General features: G+C 38.6%; 2 protein-coding genes across 3 annotated transcripts in view; one reads left to right on the plus strand and one right to left on the minus strand.

The window, feature by feature from the left end:
• The window catches only part of clcn2c (chloride channel 2c), a 194,984-nt gene that overhangs the window by 102,555 nt on the left and 70,588 nt on the right, over window positions 1-21,841 (plus strand). The window lies entirely within an intron of this gene.
• LOC130917049 (uncharacterized) lies at window positions 7,401-20,245 on the minus strand. Of its 2 annotated transcripts, XM_057838102.1 has the most exons (8): window positions 20,101-20,245; window positions 19,459-19,524; window positions 19,111-19,284; window positions 18,909-18,971; window positions 18,633-18,764; window positions 18,456-18,518; window positions 15,006-15,860; window positions 7,401-7,451 (listed from the first exon to the last, which is right to left on the minus strand). In XM_057838102.1, the coding sequence occupies exons 1-8, from the start codon at window positions 20,227-20,229 to the stop codon at window positions 7,443-7,445; spliced, it is 1,491 nt and encodes a 496-aa protein (XP_057694085.1). In that variant the 5' UTR covers window positions 20,230-20,245; the 3' UTR covers window positions 7,401-7,442. The 2 variants fall into 2 exon arrangements, with proteins under 2 accessions (XP_057694085.1, XP_057694084.1); XM_057838101.1 differs by lacking the exon at window positions 7,401-7,451 and having other exon boundaries at window positions 8,070-15,860.

The following is a 21,841-nucleotide window of genomic DNA, read 5'->3' on the forward strand; positions in this document are numbered from 1 at the left end:
TTCAAAATTGGTGAGACTGTTCAGGAGACATATGAAATCTTAAGTTTTGAAAATGGTGCGTTTTCATTCACGGGTCTGACCTGGGCGTGGTGCCAAAGTCGACCATTTTTTCGGCAAAATGACAAATTCAGTAAATGACTTATAGTTCCTTGACACAACGTTCAATCTTTTTCATATTTGGCATGTATGTGTGGTATCCCACCCTTAACACGAGTGCATTGAAATATTACCCATTAGGTCTAGCGCCCCCTAGTGAGAACAGGAAATGCCTTTTTTTACGAGACAGGTTCCTCCTCCAAGGGAAAAAAATCTGTTGACCTCAAACCTGCATCAGGGGAGCCTTAAGACCTGTGTTCAGGTGCCTGATGAAAAATATTGAGGTTTCGTTGAGGCGGAGGGGTCCAAACAGGAAAGTGAAAATGAACGTCAACAATTTGTCACGCAAAAAACTTTGAACAGTCATAACTCGGCAGATATACAACATATCTGCGCCAAACTTCCCGTGTTTGTTGAGAGTCATACCCTGAAGGTTCTTGTAGGGGTCATTTGCATCAACTCTACAGTGCCAACTAGTGGCGACAGAAAGAAGTTTTAAAAAAGGCCTTTCCTATTGGGTTTTTTCAACATAGAGCAAGGAAATTTGGGGAGTAGATACCTTATGCAAAACTGCTCCAAAAAGTCTCTTGCACCCATATTCCAAATCCAACAGGAAATCGGGTATTTTGGATCGAATGTGAAATTTTCATGGGTTCACAGTAGGAGTTTACATTTGGAGGCTTGAATATGCACAAAAACTTGTACAAATTTGCACATACATGCGGCTTTAGATAACGTTCGATAATCTTGCAATGTTACGAAAAAATGTAGCAAAATGGCTCAGTGGCGCCCCCTTGAAATTTTCAAAAAGGCCTCTCCATTTAGGTTTTTTCAACGTAGAGGGATGAAATTCGGAGAGTCGATACCTTGTACAAAACTGCTCCAAAAAGTCTCTTGCATGCGTATTCCAAACCCAACAGGAAATCGGGTATTTTGGATTGAATGTGAAATTTTTATCGATTTACAGTGTGCACATTTTACACCTTGGCACCTAGGGAATTAGTTTGATCATTCTCAAAATTGGCGAGACTGTTCATGAGGCATATGAAATCTTAAGTTATCAAAATGGTGTGTTTTCATTCACGGGCCTGAGCTGGGCGGGGTGCCAAAGTCGGCCATTTTTTCGCCAAAACACCAAATTCAGAAAATGACTGATAACTCCCTCATACAACGTTCAATCTATTTTAAATCTGGCATGTGTGTGAGGTATACCTGCCTGAGCAGGACTGGATTGAGAATTTACCATTTGTGCCTGGCGCCTCCTAGTGGGAACAGGAAAAGCCCTTTTTTTACGGGACACACACCTCCTCTAAAGGGAAAAAAACAATCTACCTCAAACCTGTATAAGGGAAGCCTTAAGACCTGTGTTCAGGTGCCTGATGAAAAATATTGAAGTTTCGTTGAAGCGGAGGGGTCCAAACAGGAAAGTGAAAATGACCGTCAACAATTTGTCTCGCTAAAAACTTTGAACAGTCATAACTCGGCAGATATACAACATATCTGCGACAAACTTCCCGTGCTTGTTGAGAGTCATACCCTGAAGTGCCTTGTAGGGGTCATTTGCATCAACCCTACAGCGCCAACTAGTGGCAATAGAAAGTCACTCGTTTTTCCAATACATATCCAGTTCTTTTCAGTTTGGTCATTGTAGTTTCAAGACCTATTAAAATACTTATTTACGGCCCATGTCCACGTGTCTGTCTGTTGCCATGACGACCCTTTGTTCGCCATTTAAAGGAAATATTTTTTTCCAGAGAGTCAGGCAGCTTATAGAGCCACAATATTTGGCACACTTGGTCAAATTGGCCCAGTTAGAAGATTAATTTTGGTTTTGAATAAGGGCTTGGCTGCACAGCTCAGTAGTGGCTCCTTTTTTGTAGTAATCTCTCCAATAGGGGTTTTTATCTCTTGGGTGTGGTAATGTAAGAGGCGACTTTCGAGCATGTTAGGTTCTAATGAGATGATTAGAGAGGAGGATCTGCCACCACCCTGACCTGCACACAGTCCGAGTTGCGTGACGTCCGAGTTGCGCTAGATTGCGAGGGCCCGTTCAGTCCTGCTTGCAGGCCTAGTTAGGGCCCGAGCACTAGACGTGCGAAGGCCCTATTGTTTTGCAAAGGATTATTTTTTTTTTTATTTTTTTTTTTTTTTTTTTTTTTCAGGGCAAATGAAAACGGCCAATTTGGAGGCCTGAACATGCACGAAAAGTCACCAAAATTTGCACATACGTCCGGAAAATTGTAAATTTTGATAATTTTGCAACGTTGCAAAAAAATATAACAAAATGGCTCAGTGGCGCCCCCTTGAAATTTTAAAATTGGCCTATAACATTAGGGTCTGTCAGCGTAGAGCAATGAAATTTGGGGGGTCTATACCTTGTCCAAAACCGCTCCAAAAGAGCATTTACACGCATATTCCAAACCCAACAGGAAATCGGTTATTTTGGATCAAATATGAAATTTTTATCGATTTACAGGGTGCACATTTGAGACCTTTTCGCCGAGGGAGTTAGTTAGATCATCTTCAAAATTGGTGAGACTGTTCAGGAGACATATGAAATCTTAAGTTTTGAAAATGGTGCGTTTTCATTCACGGGTCTGACCTGGGCGTGGTGCCAAAGTCGACCATTTTTTCGGCAAAATGACAAATTCAGTAAATGACTTATAGTTCCTTGACACAACGTTCAATCTTTTTCATATTTGGCATGTATGTGTGGTATCCCACCCTTAACATGAGTGCATTGAAATATTACCCATTAGGTCTAGCGCCCCCTAGTGAGAACAGGAAATGCCTTTTTTTACGAGACAGGTTCCTCCTCCAAGGGAAAAAAATCTGTTGACCTCAAACCTGTATCAGGGGAGCCTTAAGACCTGTGTTCAGGTGCCTGATGAAAAATATTGAGGTTTCGTTGAGGCGGAGGGGTCTAAACAGGAAAGTGAAAATGAACGTCAACAATTTGTCACGCAAAAAACTTTGAACAGTCATAACTCGGCAGATATACAACATATCTGCGCCAAACTTCCCGTGTTTGTTGAGAGTCATACCCTGAAGGTTCTTGTAGGGGTCATTTGCATCAACTCTACAGTGCCAACTAGTGGCGACAGAAAGAAGTTTTAAAAAAGGCCTTTCCTATTGGGTTTTTTCAACATAGAGCAAGGAAATTTGGGGAGTAGATACCTTATGCAAAACTGCTCCAAAAAGTCTCTTGCACCCATATTCCAAATCCAACAGGAAATCAGGTATTTTGGATCGAATGTGAAATTTTCATGGGTTCACAGTAGGAGTTTACATTTGGAGGCTTGAATATGCACAAAAACTCGTAAAAATTTGCACATACATGCGGCTTTAGATAACGTTCGATAATCTTGCAATGTTACGAAAAAATGTAGCAAAATGCCTCAGTGGCGCCCCCTTGAATTTTTCAAAAAGGCGTTTCCTATTAGGTTTTTTTAACAGAGAGTGATGAAATTTGGGGAGTCGATACCTTGTGCAAAACTGCTCCAAAAAGTCTCTTGCACCCGTATTCCAAATCCAACAGGAAATCGGGTATTTTGGATCGAATGTGAAATTTTTATCGGTTCACAGTAGGAGTTTACATTTGGAGGCTTGAACATAAACGAAAACTCACAAAAATTTGGACATACATGTGGCTTTGCATAACGTTCAATAATCTTGCAACGTTACGAAAACATGTAACAAAATGGCTCAGTGGCGCCCCCTTGAAATTTTCAAAAAGGCCTCTCCATTTAGGTTTTTTCAACGTAGAGGGATGAAATTTGGAGAGTCGATACCTTGTACAAAACTGCTCCAAAAAGTCTCTTGCATGCATATTCCAAACCCAACAGGAAATCGGGTATTTTGGATTGAATGTGAAATTTTTATCGATTTACAGTGTGCACATTTTACACATTGGCACCTAGGGAATTAGTTTGATCATTCTCAAAATTGGCGAGACTGTTCATGAGGCATATGAAATCTTAAATTATCAAAATGGTGTGTTTTCATTCACGGGCCTGACCTGGGCGGGGTGCCAAAGTCGGCCATTTTTTCGCCAAAACACCGAATTCGGAAAATGACTGATAACTCCCTCATACAACGTTCAATCTATTTTAAATCTGGCATGTGTGTGAGGTATACCAGCCTGAGCAGGACTGGATTGAAAATTTACCATTTGTGCTTCGTGCCTCCTAGTGGGAACAGGAAATGCCCTTTTTTTACGGGACACACTCCTCCTCTAAAGGGAAAAAATCAATCTACCTCAAAGCTGCATAAGGGAAGCCTTAAGACCTGTCTTCAGGTGCCTGATGAAAAATATTGAAGTTTCTTTGAAGCGGAGGGGTCCAAACAGGAAAGTGAAAATGACTGTCAACAATTTTTCTCTCCAAAAACTTTGAACAGTCATAACTCGGCAGATATACAACATATCTGCGCCAAACTTCCCGTGCTTGTTGAGAGTCATACCCTGAAGGGCCTTGTAGGGGTCATTTGCATCAACCCTACAGCGCCAACTAGTGGCAATAGAAAGTCACTCGTTTTTCCAATACATGTCCAGTTCTTTTCAGGTTGGTCATTGTAGTTTCAACACCTATTAAAATACTTATTTACGGCCCATGTCCACGTGTCTCTGTCTGTTGCCGTGACGACCCTTTATTCGCCATTTAAAGGAAAACACCGAATTCAGTAAATGACTAATAATTCCTTGACACAACTTTCAATCTTTTTCATACCTGCCATGTATGTGCGGTATCCCACCCTTAACACGAGTGCATTGAAATATTACCCATTAGGCCTAGCGCCCCCTAGTGAGAACAGGAAATGCCTTTTTTTACGAGACAGGTTCCCCCTCCAAGGGAAAAAAATCTGTTGAGCTCAAACCTGCATCAGAGGAGCCTTAAGACCTGTGTTCAGGTGTTTGATGAAAAATATTGAGGTTTCGTTGAAGCGGAGGGGTCCAAACAGGAAAGTGAAAATGACCGTCAACAATTTGCCTCGCAAAAAACTTTGAACTGTCATAACTTTGCAGATATACAACATATCTGCGCCAAACTTCCTGTGCTTGTTGAGAGTCATACCCTGAAGGGTCTTGTAAGGGTCATTTGCATCAACTCTACAGTGCCAACTAGTGGCGACAGAAAGGAGTTTTAAAAAAGGCCTTTCCTATTGGGTTTTTTCAACATCGAGCAATGAAGTTTGGGGAGTCCATACCTATTGCAAAACTGTTCCAAAAAGTCTCTTGCAACCATTTTCCAAATCCAACAGAAAATTGGGTATTTTGGATCAAATGTGAAATTTTTATCCATTTGTAGTATAGTTTACATTTGGAGGCCTGAACATGCACGAAAACTCACCAAATTTTGCACATACATGCGACTTTGCGTGGATTTCGATAATCTTGCAATATTACAAAAAAATGTAACAAAATGGGTCAGTGGCGACCCCTTGAATTTTTCAAAAAGGCGTTTCCTATTAGGTTTTTTTAACGTAGAGCAATGAAATTTGGGGAGTCGATACCTTGTGCAAAACTGCTCCAAAAAGTCTCTTGAACCCATATTCCAAACCCAACAGGAAATCAGGTATTTTGGATCAAGTGTGAAATTTTTATCAATTAACAGGGTGCACATTTGAGACCTTGTCACAGAAGGAGTTTGTTGGATCATCTTCAAATTTGGTGAGACTATTCAGGAGACATAGGAGATCTAAAATTTTCAAATTGGTGCGTTTTCATTCATGGGTTTGACCTGGGCGTGGTGCCAAAGTTGGCCATTTTTTCGGCAAAATGACTAATAGCTCCTTGACACAACTTTCAATCTTTTTCATATCTGGCATGTATGTGCGGGATCCCACCCTTAACACGGGTGCATTGAAATATTACCCATTAGGCCTAACGCCTCCTAGTGGGAACAGGAAATGCCCTTTTTTACGGGACGGGTTACTCCTCTAAGGGGAAAAAAATCTATTGCCCTCAAAACTGTATCAGGGGAACTTTAAGCCATGTGTTCAGGTGTCTGATGAAAAATATTTAGGTTTCGTTGAAGCGGTGGGGTACAAACAGGAAAGTGATAATGATTGTAGCCATTTTGTCTCACAAGTTTTGAACAGTCATAACTTGACAGATATATAAGATATCTGCGCAAAACTTGCCATGCTTGGTCAGCGTCTTACCCTGAAGAGTCCTGTAGTGGTCATCTGCATCAACTCTGTAGCGCCAACTAGTGGCAGCAGAATTTGAGGCCTTGGTGCCTCTGGGGCTAGTTGGATTGTCTTCAAAATTGGTCAGTCTGTTCAGGAGACATATGAGGTCTTAACTTATGAAAATGGTGAGTTTTCATTCATGGGCCTGACCTGATTGGGGTACCAAAGTCGGCCATTTTTTGGGCAACACGCCAAATTCAGTTAATGACCAATAATTTCCTGATAGAACATGCAATCCATTTCATATATGGCATGCATGAGCGATACCTCGGCTTGAACACAAATGCATTGAAATATTACCCATTAGCCATGGTGCCCCATATTGGGAACAGGAAAAGCCATTTTGTCTCGCCACACATTTTAAACAGCCATAACTTAGCAGATATGCAAGATAGGTGCGCCAAACTTCCCGTACTTGGTGGGAGTCTGCAACGCCAACTAGTGGCTGCAGAATTTGAGTCCTTAACATGCTTGAAAACCAATATTTGAACATCTATGTGGCTTGGCGTAAATTTCAATAATTTTGCAATCTTGTGAAGAATTGTAACAAATGGTTTAACAGTGCCCCTTTGAATTTTTCAAAAATGCCTCTCCAATTACGTTTAACGTAGAGCAATTAAATTTTGGGAGTTGATCCCTTGTGCAAAATTGCACAGTATCATTTTAACTATATTCACAGCTAAGCCATCTGTAAATATCAAGTACATAATATATTCATGTTCACAGTACATCATTTCATGTGAATGTTTCACACTTGGTGGAGACACAAAGATAGGCGACCACAAAATAAGGGGAGTAGAGAACAGGTAAATATTTTTTTAATATATGAAACAAACAAAATCTCAGAAGGTTACATAGACCTGAATGGGCAGAAGTATGGTGAAAACAATACATTTAAAGCACACAGTCAAAAATGACAATTTAAATTATTCCATAAACTAAACCTAGAATGCGAGAGAAAACTAAAAATAGCTGAACAAGAACAATGAAAGGGAGGAGTGAGAAGATAACTTCAACCTGCACTAAAAACTGTAGGAAACAGAGCAGTAGTACTGTGAAAAATTGGACTGGAACAAAGATCACAGATGGTTGGAAGTATCATTTCTGAATATCTGGCAGGGATGGACTGGAGACTTCTGTTGCTTCAAGCTCTGCTACTTTTTCTGCAGGAGAGACAAACATTTGCAATTTTAATGCAAAACATTTTTAAAATGCAAATGCAGGAGAGGTAACATTTTTCCAACATCAAACTGTAAATTTATACAATTTCTTGTATTTTTTTGCATTACATCCTTTTTTATTGTGTTAATACCACATATTTATCTCCAATACAACTTAATTTGACACAGAGACGCAAGTCAGACTTGAGCCTATTCCAGTAGTGAACTTGCGAGAGGTGGGCCTAACGCTGAATGCGTTGTCAGTGTACTGCAGAGCCACCAGTGCATCGTCAGACCAAGTACAACATATTGAACATAGAAATTTAGCATGTACATATTTTATTGGTTGTTTTTTTTTTTACATTACACTGAAGAGAAAACCTGCAATACAATAGCATATTGATCAACAATGTTGTTATAAGTAGGGGGAAAAAAAGCTTGTTTTTTAAAATATTTTTGCATTTTAATTAGTTATTTATTAGTATTTGTATATTTGGTAATTTTACCTCCAGGAAAATGACATAGTCAGCAGGACACTGCAGGGAATTGAACCCCATCCCAGTAAACCAGGAGTACCATTACCAGTGTCTTTTGCTTTTTTGACATAACACTGAAGGGATAGCAAAACCTACAATACAACAGCATATTGATCATTGCTGTTGTCATGTAGGGAAAAAGAACCCGCCGTTTTTCATATACTTCATTTTACACTTATATAAATAACAATTTACATATAAATATTTCATTACTTCACTTATTTTTGTCCCTAAAATGGCAAACAATGCCCTCATGGTCACTAAAGTAGGTAGGCACAACTGAAGTCTCAACCTCATACTGTGTTGTTTTTACATACACATGGTCAATCAATGTGCCTCTTTCTGTTGTGGGCTGTGTGACTAGTTGAACGTACCCCCTATCTTCAGCAAATTTACAGACGCTGGAGGACTTTAGAATGTCTTCATTAAAATCACCCATGACAGCAATGGTGTTACTTAGTGGCTCTAACAAATCAAATAACCTGCTGAGGTGCTCTTTAAACAAAGACATGTGATAAGATGGAGGTCGATAAATGACAGCAACTAATATATCGTGATGACCATATTTGCTGACTGCACACTCCAAATTGAAATGTGGTACCTGAATTATGTCAAAGGTGACATCATTTGCACTAAATACGCCAACACCTCCATGTTGTTGGGATTGCAAATTTATAAACAGAGGATTATTGCCAGAATATGATAAAGTTCGTGGACAGCTGTGAAAACGATAGCCATCAACCTTTATGATCTCAGATGCTGGAAGGTTTGGTAGCCATGTTTCTGTTACCGCAATACAGTTAGGCTGTAAGTGCTCTGTGCATATAGCTAAATCTGGCGCATGCTCAATCAGTCCTTGCACATTCATCAAAAACACAGAGAAGGTATGTGGTTGACTTGGTGCGGATTCAACAAAAAAAGGAGGCATTCTCTGAATTGCCTCCTTAATGTTGTTTTTACAATAAATGTGTTCCTCTGCAAAGTCTTGAATAATTAATCCAGACAAGCTTCTCACGCGGCTTAACGCCACATATGCTTGTCCTGCTGAAAATATTTTATTCAAAGACACCACAGCACTGTCTACTGTTAGGCCCTGTACTTTATGTACTGTACAAGCCCAAGCCAGTTTAAGTGGAAATTGTCGACGTAATCCACCTTTACTAGTGACCTTTTCCTCTTCTGGCTCTATGTATGTAGAGGCCATCAGATCAACAGAAGCAGTAGCTGATTGTTTCCTCCTCTGTGAACCAACCTGATCTTTATCAAACTTGACATACACCCTTTGAGGAAAGCTGTTGTCTGAGGTTATGATATGCGTCACAGTGCCACACACCCCATTTACTAGACCATCCACAACATCCACATTCTTGCACAACATAACACGTGCATTTATTCCCAATAGTAGAGTTTCCTCCAAACATGTGTTATATGCCTTCGCATGATGTCCACTAATCAACTCGAGATTTCCCGTTTTCTTGTTGTGAACAAAATCTTGAGCTTCTACTTTAACATATTCAGGGCAAGTCCTGAATAACTCCTGAAGATTGTGTTGATTTACTTGTTTATTTGTCGGGAAGATATGCAATGCTGAGCTGACTTCACCACTTTCACAGTGCTTAAGTGTCTCAATATCACTGAGTAGCATTGGAGTTTCTTTGGACCGAGTTCTGATTCTGTTCAATAACTTTGCAAACAACTGATCTTGCTGCCGAACAACAGTGTTCAGTTCCACAACCTTAAATAAAGAGGACCATAGGTCAACACCTGGGTCAGTAACATACAGGGGTTTCCCTTTAACGGGAGGCAGCTGGTAAAAGTCCCCTACAGCAAGGACACTGACATTTCCAAATGGTGAAAAATCACCAGTTTGTTTAATTTGTCTCAGTCTCCCATGGATGTACGTTAACAACCTGTGATCTACCATGGAGATCTCATCAATGATTAGGATCTTCAGATCATTGTATTTGGCGCGTAGAGAATTTAACTTCTCTTCACCCAAAGGAGTATACGGTAAGCGTACATCCTTTCCTATGCTAAAGGTGGCATGAATTGTTGATGCCTGAAGATTAAAAGCAGCAATACCTGTGGGAGCTGTTAATAAAACACACATGCTATCAGGTTGACTACACACAGTAGACAACAATCTTGTTGCCTCATACTGGATGGCCTTGATTAAATGGCTTTTTCCAGTACCAGCACCACCCGTAATGAATACATGTAGTGGTGCTGGTTTTTCCCCTATTACTTTTTGAATGCACCACTGTCGAATATTATAAAAAATACAACGTTGTGTATCATTCAAAGACCGAATCAATGCCAAACCATCTTTTCTCGACAAGATGTTTCTCTTTTCTAAATGGGAAATTTGTGGGCAATTGACTGCTAATTCAGGAATACATTCTAAAAGTTCCACATCTGGCTGTTCTTGTTGGGTCCTCAATTGCAGAGTCTCTAAACGCTCTAATTCCTGCTCAGGACACAACTCACACCAGGCATCTTCCAGTTCACCATTGCTTTCAACTGACTTTTGAAAGTCATCCAGCTGATCTGCTTCAAGTTCAAATTTGCTTCTATTGGTGTCAACAACAAACTTGACCGGATGTCTGGACCCATCGAAAAACTTTACTTGGCCATTATTGTAAAACTGTTCAAAAGTTTCACATTTGGGAGGTTTAAGTTGCGCATCTGCACGATAGGGAAGGAACAACTGCATGATACTACGATAAAATAATTCTGGATTTTTTGTCTTTGAAAAGCGCATGTACCGAACAACAGCAGGCTGTGTTCTAATTCTTTTCGTGACAAATCCACAATCATTTTTCAATCTAATCTGTAGTTGCGATTTCTCGTTTTTGCTCAGAATACGATATTCAGAAGCAAAAGTTGCCAGGCACATGTCAGTAAACACAGCATTGTCTGGCCTATTCTTGTAACGGTCAACCAAACTCATCATCCAAATGTTTTCAGCGGTAAGATCATGTGATAGTGCCTTTTGCTTTAATACACTTAAAGGCAGACTCATTTTGACCACATTGTCACCTGTTGGAACAAAGACAACCTTCCTTGAACATTCCTTGAGATGTAAATTTGGTGTCAACCTGTATACAGCCTCCTGAGCGCACACATCTCTGTTGTGCAGGTAAACACTGCCAAGGTTCTTTAAGGCTTCTTTTGCACTCACATTTCCTCCAGCTGCTTCTCTTTGTGCATTCCCCAACAACAGTCCTATTTCTCTCTCTGCTTTTGAGATATAAGAAATAATGTACACCACGCATGCATATGCATCTGCAACAAACTGGATGTCCATGTTAGCATTCCAGCACTTTAAAAGTGGCTTACTGTACTGATTGATCCAAACTTCATTAATCTCTCTTTTCATTACTATTTGTGTGCCTCGAGCACAGGATTTATAGGCCTCTTCAAAAACTTCCTGACTGACATTTACACTCTGAAACAAATGCTCCAGACTCTCAAAGATTTTGGTTTCATCAGAAAGAGCTTTTTTGACTGAAGCCAGGATTGTTGCTGCTTGCTCTTTGGAAACTTTGTCTTTTTTACAATCACAGGGAGTCTTGTCATCTGCGTTTTCAGCATGACACATGCACGTCTCCAGATTTTCTACACTTTTCTCATGGCATATAAATGTTCTGCATGATGGTGGTCTGGGAAAATTAAAACGACAAACTTTGTTTTTCTTTTGACAAGTTTTTGAATGTCGTTTTGAATGTTGCTGTACATTTGTCACAATGTCAAGTAACTCTTTGTCTTGTGTTGGCAGCTCACAAGTGACATACTTGTCAATAAATGCAACAACCTCTTCATCACTGTTTTTATTAATCACTGGGGCATTTTCTATCCAGAACAAACAATGAACATGAGGAGAACCACGCTGTTGAAATTCAATGCGGTAAAAGTAGTCTTTAATTTTACCAATAGGTTCTGCAGGAGACATGAGAACCTCCCTTAAGAAACAATGCCAACGAAAATCAAACATTCTTGCGGCTGTGACAGGATTGTGACGCAAAAGTTCACACCTGTCAGCCCATTCTAACTGTTCCAATGTTTCTGTTCGACCTTCCTGCATTAAAATGCTACACAGAAGATTTTTCCAACGCATATCAGCAGAGGAAAATGAACAAAACCAAGTAGGAACGCCGAGCTGTCGAACACAAGCCAACAAATCACTCTGTGCTGCCTGCCAGAATGCTGGAGTCCCTCTAATAGGTTTAAGAAAACGATACCCATTGTCAAACTCCAACAGATTTTTAAAAAATGCATCATCATTTAAAATGTTAACATCGACTTGTTGGAAACATTGCCTACCCTTCCCTTTTCTTAATGCTATTGACACATTTGAAATAACTTGTTGTAACTCTGACATGTACTGAGCATAAAATATGTATTCTACATTACGGGCAAATCTACCATCAGCATGTAAAATTCTGTTGTTAAAATAACGTGCCAATGTTAATTTGTGCTGCCTTCGTTCATGAAATGTGTTAATTCCTTGAGGAAACAATACTGGAAAGCACTTTGCTTCATTAGTCATATCTGAAAGCAATTTGACTGGATTGTTTCCCTCAGCTGGAGCTACATTTAATACATTATCAACATACTGGTCCAACACTTCCTGACCAATGTCCACTGGCATAAGACATGTGTCTTGAAACATACAGTGTTGTTGCCTGTCATGCAGCAGTTCATCTTCAGCCAAATCTGGAGATGCTTCTAGACTTTTTACATGGCCATCATTTTCATTCCCTGTAGTTTCCACTTCAGTTCCCTTACAAAAGGTATTCAGCCATGCATTATTAAATTCTATATCTTTGTAATGCTTATTATTTAGTTTAAGATATTGCAATGCCTGCCTAATTCGCACACTATCAACAAATTGATATTCATAATGTCCTTTATATGTTAGTTTACGTTTCAATTTAACTCCAATTAAAGAACCATCCATTTCATTACGAGGAAGTAAATTATCAGTCTGCACGATGTTAGCAGGAACACAAGTAACAGGACCATGAACTCCATTTTGCCCACCTTTAGGCAATGCTAACATCTTCATGAATGGAATATGTAAAGCAATCAAATGCTGTTCTAAACTATTTAAACAAGCCAATTCTGCTGGAATAGGCTCAAGTTCAAGATTATTAATTCTACTCTCAGGGGGAACCTCACCTTTATTAATTTTACAATGACAACAATAACAAATCCAAAGTTGACCTCTGGCTGTATCTGTATACTGACAGGGCAAATCACACTTTCCACTACATTGGTGTAAATAGTCTTCAGTGATGCACTTTAATGCTACTGAAGCTATAGCTTTGGTTTTGTAATCATCTATTTTGCACCCTAAAACTTGATTTTTAAACAACAACCTATGACAAACACAGCAAACAAAATCTGGACCGTGCTTGACTTTATCAAGAAATTGTTTCATGACAAAATCAAACTGTTCAGACTTTTCTTTAATTTCTTGCTTTTTCAACCTGTTTGATTTTCTAACACGGTTGCGATGCTCCAAATTGGCACTGTACTTAGCTTTGCTGTAAGCCCTAATATTCTGTTTATACAAAGCATTGTCCTTATATTTTTGGATACCGCGTGCTTTTAAATTTTGTTTATACAAAGCATTGTCCTTATATTTTTGGATACCACGTGCTTTTAAATGTTGTTTATACAAAGCATCGTCCTTATATTTTTGGATACCGCGTGCTTTTAAATATTGTTTAAACAAAGCATCGTCCTTATATTTTTGGATACTACGTGATTTTAAATGTTCTTTATACAAAGCATCGTCCTTATATTTTTGGATACCACGTGATTTTAAATGTTCTTTATACAAAGCATCGTTCTTATATTTTTGGATACCACGTGATTTTAAATGTTCTTTATACAAAGCATCGTTCTTATATTTTTGGATACCACGTGATTTTAAATGTTCTTTATACAAAGCATCGTTCTTATATTTTTGGATACCGCGTGATTTTAAATGTTCTTTATACAAAGCATCGTCCTTATATTTTTGGATACCGCGTGCTTTTAAATGTTGTTTAAACAAAGCATCGTCCTTATATTTTTGGATACCTCTTTTTTTTTGTTTTTCTTGATAAATTCTATCTTCATGGTATTTCTTCTTATTCTTGCTTTGTACACCGTCTTGCTGTGAAATATAGGCCATTTTATTCAATTTACTACGTACATTCCTATAGGATGAATCTTCCTGATATTTAATTCTTTTATGCCTGTTATACTTGTTTTTCAAATAATTAGAGACACAAATACCAGGTCTTTGCACTTGTGTGTCCACATCAGCATCTACTATACTACTTACATTTGAAGTCACACGATTTGAATCAATCACATTGCTGTCTTTTTTAGTCTGTCGTCTGATATTGTAGACTGATGGAGTTGTGTATACTTCACAATAGCCATAACATTTGTGACTTTGTGGCAGATGAACGCATACTACATTTTCATAATGGTTGGCATTTACATTTTCTAAATACAGTGCCTGATTGGAAAACTGCATTGCACTACAAGTATATTCAATCCAGCGATCCTGATGATATGTAAATATACTCATTTCTAAATAATCGGCAGCTGCTTGAATCTCAATTTCTGTAGCCCAACTACCAACATAACCCATTTTTGAATTGCTCAAGTATTCAGCCACAGAGGAATACTCACTTCTCAGAAGACCCTGATACAAGATTGCATTTTTTTCTATCTGCTTCACTACTGCAAGTCTAATCTTTCTATGATAGTTTTGCGTACCGCTGACGGCCTGACTGACTGCTCTGAAGAAACAATTCCCATCACCAACTACTTTCTCATTTTTACAAGGTTTACCTAAATGGCCAACTTGGGTAGATTTTGAATCAACCTTTTGTAATTCAATATTTAACCGTGTACACAGCACTTGTGCTACATTTTCCCTTAGAGGGACAAATTGTAGTTCTTTTTCTGTTACATTACTGATAAAAACATCTGGAAGATCATTGCTGGGAAATATTACTTGCTCAGTCTGTGTAACAGTAGAGCCAAAGAGCAATGTGGAGTTGACGGCGGGAGCAGTGGGAATAACGCGTACACCTGCAATCTCAAAAAAGTTCTGTGTTAGGTTCATCATATTTGCTAACTTGACAAAATGGTCAAACACAAGATCAAGGCACCAGTACACCACAACAACACTGAATCCATTTACATCAACCATCCCATTTGTATTACGAGAATGAGAATCTACCACAGCGTACATTCCATTCTCCTTAATTATTGCACAAGTATTGCAATTCAATGTCAGAAAGCAAGTGTCATACTTTCCACAAATCTGTGCCAAACCATCCTTTAAAGGAGTCAACACTCCTGCCACAACAAGGTCTCCACTAACCACATTTACATCACCAGTTACAAAATCACCATATTCAAAGTCAAAACTCTCGCCATCAATAACTTGCTGCTTGGGTAAATCTGGAACACAAAGAAGCTCAGATCCTCCACTGATCTTATTATTCTTTCTCAGAGAAGAATACAACTCATCACCCAATGTTACAACCCGATCAAGGTCAGCTGACTGCCATGAAAACACACTGTGGGTGGTATGTTTAGCGACAGCTACTAGACTAATAGCCATACACTGAACACCTCTAAATTCAAACCGAGCGTCTCCTTGGTGGAAACTCCCACGAACTGACCTCTTAATATCACGAACCCTAACAGAAAGAGACTTAGTCTTACCTTTGTTGCCTCCTTGCAAGCGATGTTCCTCAACACACTTACCTTTGTTGCCTCCTTGCGAGCGATCATTGTCAACAAACTGCACCTTCACACTACTCATTCCAGGTGACTTCACAACAGCACTGGATGCGCCCCTCTGTAAAAGAAAAAAATACATGATATAAAATAATCTCTTAATTTGTGGTTGACCTGTCGCGATATGCAATAAGACAAAATATCGCACAAGAAATAAAAATGATGGCAATCATTTTCCCAGCTGCGATTTATCGCCACGTGTATATGTGCTTGCGTGTGCTGCATGCACTCGGCACATGTGCATGTTGATTACAAATGAGAGTCCAGATTTCACAAATGTTTATTGGCCATCAACACACAGTGGAATTAAAGTTCAGACATACAAAACAAGGAAACACTTCTATATTAAACATTGTAAAACATTAGCATTGCTACATTGAGGCTAATGGAAAAAAAGACTATGTACTAACCACTTTATACTGCTACAAAACATGACTCCACAATGCAAAATTGCAGTTAAAAGGTGACACATTAAACATGAAGACTCACTGGCACTGGATTAAAGAATTTGCAACCGATGCGAACAAAAAAAAAAAAAAACTTATTGATACAACATGCATGACGACAGAGAGGTGCTTTCTTTTTACTGACGGTAAAGTTTACGGTTAGTGTCTTTGGTAACATAGTTCATGTGAACATTTCAAAATAAAAGCGTTTTATGTTCAGATTTCTGGAGGCAATCGTATATACTTCAGGTTCTACACTAAGAATAAATTTAAAAATGACACCCATTATGAAAAATTTTATTGGCCATGATATGTTTAATAACTTTGCTTCAAATTTGTTGCATGAGCACTTTGCAGTACAAGATGACAGTCATTTTGGATTAAATTAACACTTAATGGGCTCCAAGTGGCGAACAACAAAAATGACAGTGGGTTTCTCACCCATTTCATATTCTGCACATAACCAACTCTAAAATGAATCATTATGCAGTGTTTTTATTTAATATTTATAAATTTTAAGCTCGTGTTTTATCCAAGAACAATTTTTCTACATTTCAATAAGTGATTAGGATGTATTGTCCCAATATTCATGTTTGAATAAGTTACAAAAACGGCAATAACATTGCATATTGCAGTAATTTAGGAGACAATATATTGATTACTGAAATTTGTTATAGCGACAGGCATAGTTGTTGGATAAAGCTTGAGTTATGCTTCTGCGTTGCGATGATGTCAAAGTGACTACGGCGTCAATGAGTGCGTCTGATGAATAGAAGAGTTTTGCGTCCTTTGTGTTGTACAGGTCATTTGTTAACACCGCTAGGTTGCCCTGACCAGACCGGATAGGCTTGAAGAGTCTAGCAAAGTCTTCCATGGACCGGACAGGAAAAAACAAGCCATCCAAAGCGTATGGGCAAAGCGCAAAGACAGCGGTCATCCACGTCGCCACACAGGACGAGAGCTCTCGTCCTGTGTGGCGACGTGGATGACCGCTGTCTTTGTGTTTTTTCAAAAAGGTGTACTCACTTTTGTTACCAGGGGTTTAGATATTAATACTAGGGCTGTCCCAAACGACTAATTTTCTCCCGATTAGTCAGCAGACTATTTTTACGATTAGTCGACTAATCTAATAATTAATTAATTTATTTTTTTTTTTTTAAACTAATTTAGCAATGAAATTTTTGTTGACGCTTATCAATTCACACAAAACATATTGGAACACTCAAATTATTTATTAAAGTACAAATAAACACGTAAATAACAATAATAAATCACAAATAAACAATGAGTTCAAATGCTGATAGAATTAACTGGTGTAGCATCCCGATTGAAAAGATGGTCTCTTAAACTGATGGTTTACAACTTTTATTCCATCCTTGATGTAAACACACCGTAAGAACTACGGTGCACACAAATAAAGCAACACAATTAGAAATTAACAAAAACTTTTCACCTTTTCCTTTTAAACCTTATTTATATATCAATGAATTGCCTATATGAATTGCCTTTACCTTAATTTATTACCTTATCATTGACAATCTCTCCCTTGAGTACAATCACTGTATATATTTATGACCTTTTAACCTTATATAATTTTCTATACCATAAAATAAACCATAACATGAAATAAACCTTTCAATTAGCATTAAGAACAATACTCATAGCACTTATAGGCCCATTGTCAATGAAACATTATTATTTAGTAAGGCGACAGCACCCTCTGGTGTACAAAAAAAAAAAAAAAATTACAAACTGGGTGAAGGCGCTTGAGGTGTTTATTCACAGCCGACGTGCAGCCAAGCTTGGCATTGAAGAGACAGGACAGAAGAGTGTACTCTCCTTTGTTTCTTTGAAATAAGTCAATGTTTTGGACACTCTGGTGCGCTTTTTTTGGCTTTGTGCCGCTTTCCCCACTTGCAAACAGAGCATCCGACATTCTAACTTTCCACGCATATATTTTTTTAACCCTTCATTAACCGTCGACGGGATGTTGTGCTCGTCGACTGATTAACGTCATCGATGACGTCGACTAGTCGGGACAGCTCTAATTAATACACATACTATTCATCGTGACAAACTGTCATTTTGTCAGTGTTGTCCCATGAAAAGATATTGAACTATATCTGCAGAAATGCGAGGGGGTGTACTCACTTTTGTGATGCACTGTACAACCCCTTATCTCTGTTGGTACTCCAGTGTATATTACTAACCTGTCGTTGATTGGGTCTCCGCTTGACCTCAGCCACCATGGACCTCTGCTTCTTACACAGCAACTAAATGGAAATAAATACATCCATTACTTTTCGGAAAATTTTAAAATTTATTATATTACCACTTAATTTTAAAACATCACAATTTGTTATCTTAAATCAAGTCTATAACATTACCGGGTTGCGTCTTGGAACAGCCGTCACATCTGGTTGCTGTAGAGCTGATGGAGTAAGTTTGTCCATCTCCTCAAGTAGGGCATGGCTGAACCGGACAGGGTTTAGTGGGATGAAGCAGTCTCTCACCACAGGCTAAATACAGATACAAAACACATTACAGTTTTTCTTAAATAACAGCAAATTTACATTTATGGAAAACAAACACTGAATACATGCTGGTGAAGGCTTTCTTAAATAACAGCAAATGTACATTTATGGAAAACAAACATTGAATACCTGCTGGTGAAGACTTTCTCTCTTGGGAGGTACATGAGATGAACTTGATCCCATTGCGCGCCGCTGTGGTAAAGGTGAAAATTGTTAGTATCACATTTAAATATAAACATTTCATGAATGTGATATATATGTGCTGTATTTTTACTACATGTCCCTTCTTTCAATTATTAATGATCATTAGATTCATTTATTTATTTTTTACCTTTGAGCCAACCACTGTCCACTCATCAAGGTTCACTGCAGGAGGTGGTGTAACCTCAACTCCCCTCACAATGGCAGAACTTTTTTCAGGTGCTACTGTAGCAGGAACACACTTCAATGCTGATCTAACAGGAACAGTCACAGGCCGAGGGACTTGAACCACGTCACGTGTTGCCTGATAGTAAAAAAAAGCAACAAAATAGACACCATGTACAAGTTACCAATTAACATACAACCACATACACTTCCAATACTTAAATAGCTACAGATAGTAGCTATCTTGAGAACTTGCAACGCCCCCCAAAAAACACTTCTATTAAGTCTCATGATGCAGATCTATCAAACTCACCGTATATGACGCCTTCCACAGCAGTTGAACGAGGATAGGCATTCCATCAGTGTCAGACAAATGAACCTGTAAATATCAGACATATTTAATTCATATAATCATTTCAAACATCAAACATACCAGTCTTATTAATTGAACTAAATATTTACTTTGTTACATCTATTTTATACAATCACTAATTCATTTAGATTTTGTATTACTGTCAAAAGTCCATTTGTTCATTATTTTTTCATAAAGAGAAAAAACTTTTACTTGTACTTTTAAATCAGCAACACAAGTTTAAATGTCTAAACCTGTCAAAATCTTACTTTTTTTTCCACCCGCCTAATTTTTTGGCTCAAAGAATCATCCCCCCAAAGAGCATTATTATTATTGTTATTATATTTTGGGGGTGGGGTATAGAATTGTATCATTTTTGCGCATTAGTGTTACATTTTAGGTGACTCCTTCCATAAATTGTTAGTGTTAATGTAATTTAAGTACTGGAAAATATTTTTCACATTTAAACAAAATCGTTTTGTGTATCCAATCATGGCTCAAAAATAATACGAATCGTGTCATGAATTTTTGTATCGTTACAGCCCTACAAGTAAACTTTAAACAGATCAGACAGCTGACTATGACATTGATCTAACAACTTACACCATCTTGGGCCCACAGTTCAGATTTATCCAAGGAGAAATGCTCCACTGCAGACAGATACTTTACTCCCACTTCAGCAGCAACACGTCTGTACTCCTGACGCAGCATCTCCTGAGGATACATCTCCATGTTGTAACGTGGAGGAAAATCCACAACTACAACCTATTCCCCAAAAAAAAAAAAAAAAAAAAATGTCATTAGACAGAATTCATCTGTGACATAATACACAAATGTTACTGCAACAAAACAGGTCATGTCATCATAATGTAGTGTAACTACACACTTACATTGGAGCACTGACTAAGCGCAACAGCCAACAGTTTCCTGAATCCAACACCAGCTCTTTCATGACTCTTGGTCTGTGTCAGATCGTTGCTGGGAGCAAGGACACACACCACATCAGGCACTTGGGGCAACTTCACGTTAGCAAGCTCCATCTTCTCTTCCATCGCAGTAGCACCCGGAGTAGACATAATGCCAAAGTACAGATCTCCCTCTGGCATCTTCACAAAACCATCAGCTATGGCTCGTAGATGGGAATCTCCCACAAGAAGAGCAAACTGCAACAAGTCAGAAAATTAGATCACATTAGTACATTTTTGCTTTTACCGATCTTTACTTATATCATCTGTCTACCATGACTGCATTAACAGTATTTATATTCATAAAATATTGTATCAGAAAAAAAAAAAAAAAAAAAAGCTACCTTCTTATCAGAAGACTTGGGTGGAATGACCATTTTGTGACATTTTCCTGTCAGCTGCGAAACTGGCCATTGGCATACACGATGACGGTACCCAGTACCCCGACCTATAAAAAAAAAAAACAACAACAACAACAATACAATAAATTAGCACCAACATGTTTCCTTAGACCAGTACAATTCATAACATTTCCACTATAACTTACGATTCATCGTGCTGCGTTTGTCTCTCAACATAATCAGCTCCACAGAAAGCTGGGTGTCCAGATGCCGCTTGTCTGCTGTTGCTCAACAATCTAAAAGATATCAACATAAACCCATTAGGAATGTTTATTAAAATTGTTATCTCATAATCAGTCTCAATAACCTTTATTTGTAAAATTAATTGCTCACAATAACAAATTACTTCTCCCAAAAAATAATCCACTTAATAACTCTGTTACCACATTGTAAGAGTTAATATTCGAGCAGACAAACTCTGGTTGCGATGAATAATACTTATTAGCGACCACACAACAGAACAAGACTGGCGTAAAATGCGCTGCTCAACGCAGCTAAGCCAAGATAGCAAACGTGAGAAGAGGAAGCTCGGAAGGATGCAGGCGCTGAATCCAAGGGCCGCTCATAAAACAGGTCCTGGAATGAGAGCAAAAACAAGTCATGAGCCGATGATCACAGATAATTATCGAACAAATGCAAAAAACAACTGACCGTGGAACCAAACAAGCTTATCAGGCAACAAGGTGGCAGCGTCCTCTAGCTTTTAAAGATTGTTGATTGACGCTGCCAGCACCTATGGCTGCTCCACCCGTTTGACATCAAACCTGTAATCAGAATTAAAAACACGAGCACCTCCCCAGACAATAACATCCTATTGCACAAAACTATGTACAAGATGCTACTTTCTCCTCGCACGTGACGTCAGCGCGTTGTCCCATTAATAATAGTCCAGGCAAAACGTGATGCTTACAGCTGGCAAAATTAAACTATTCCTCAAGGTGAATAAAATTACTCTGATCAGTTTTTAAACTCCAGTTT

This window comes from Corythoichthys intestinalis, chromosome 6 (genome assembly GCF_030265065.1).
Source record: "Corythoichthys intestinalis isolate RoL2023-P3 chromosome 6, ASM3026506v1, whole genome shotgun sequence".
NCBI classification, from domain to species: Eukaryota; Metazoa; Chordata; class Actinopteri; order Syngnathiformes; family Syngnathidae; genus Corythoichthys; species Corythoichthys intestinalis.